Consider the following 958-nt stretch of genomic DNA (forward strand, 5'->3'; position numbering starts at 1 on the left):
CTAAAAGAACACTTAGTGATCACATAATTGAGCATGTCTTGTTCTCACAGACAAAAGCCAGAGCTTAGGTAAATTGAATAATGCAGCAAAATTTTCGTGTAGTTTGTGTCAAAGCCACTATGCGATTTTGGGGAGTTAAGGTTCTTTCTCTAAAAGGCAGAGAGGACATCTGAATATGTACAAAAAGAGAACAGTGAGCTGGGATTTGGTTTATCTTCTTAGCTATTGGAATTTCATCATTTATCACGTATTGATTATTTACTATGCTAGAATTACATAAGGCAATGTAAGCTATAATCGTTTCTTTTGAAACATTTGGTTAATAGGATAATATCAGCTTGTCTTTCATTAATTCAATGGTATTATGTTCTCTCTCAACCAAATGTACTTCTCCAGGATGTATTACAGGAAGCTTTGGAAGATGTAGAAGCAAAGCATAAGAACCTTAAAGAGAAGCGTAGGTAAGGCATAAGGTTTTTTGTTTGCAAGAATTCTCTGTGCTACGTTAAAGCAAATTCTGATTTCTAAGTAGGCAGATTTGGTAGTTATTGTGACAATTTCTCTTTTTCAACTTGTGACATCTTGTATGAATCTTAATATGGTCAAAGTGCCCCAACCAAGATAAACAATGTAAAATATTTATAAAGTATGTATTTACATGTACATGTATGTGTCTAGATAATGTTAAAACTTCTTAAAAGAAGTTAAAAATCAGTTCAGCATTTGGTTGTTTGGGCTGATGAAGAAGTGAACTTCCAAGGGGATCAGGCCAACAACTTACTCTTCCTCTGTGTCCTTTGCCATTTAAACTCTGGAGGGTTAGTCCTACTTTCTTTATTGTGAAATAGCTTAAAATTTCATACAGGAAATAATGTTAGTAATTATGTCACTTATATATAGTTAAAATAAAAATAGCTAGGCTCTATTAAAAATAAATAGTCATGTTGCTTAACGATGG

General features: G+C 33.0%; 1 protein-coding gene across 1 annotated transcript in view; it reads left to right on the forward strand.

The window, feature by feature from the left end:
- The window catches only part of MORC1 (MORC family CW-type zinc finger 1), a gene marked incomplete at its 3' end in the record, with an annotated part of 186,727 nt that overhangs the window by 83,324 nt on the left and 102,445 nt on the right, over positions 1-958 (forward strand). The window contains 1 exon segment of the mRNA XM_012645902.1: positions 397-461. Within this exon segment, the coding sequence (XP_012501356.1) occupies positions 397-461 (65 nt within the window).

Source organism: Propithecus coquereli, unplaced genomic scaffold (genome assembly GCF_000956105.1).
Source record: "Propithecus coquereli isolate 6110/MARCELLA unplaced genomic scaffold, Pcoq_1.0 Scaffold105, whole genome shotgun sequence".
In the NCBI taxonomy this organism is placed as follows: domain Eukaryota; kingdom Metazoa; phylum Chordata; class Mammalia; order Primates; family Indriidae; genus Propithecus; species Propithecus coquereli.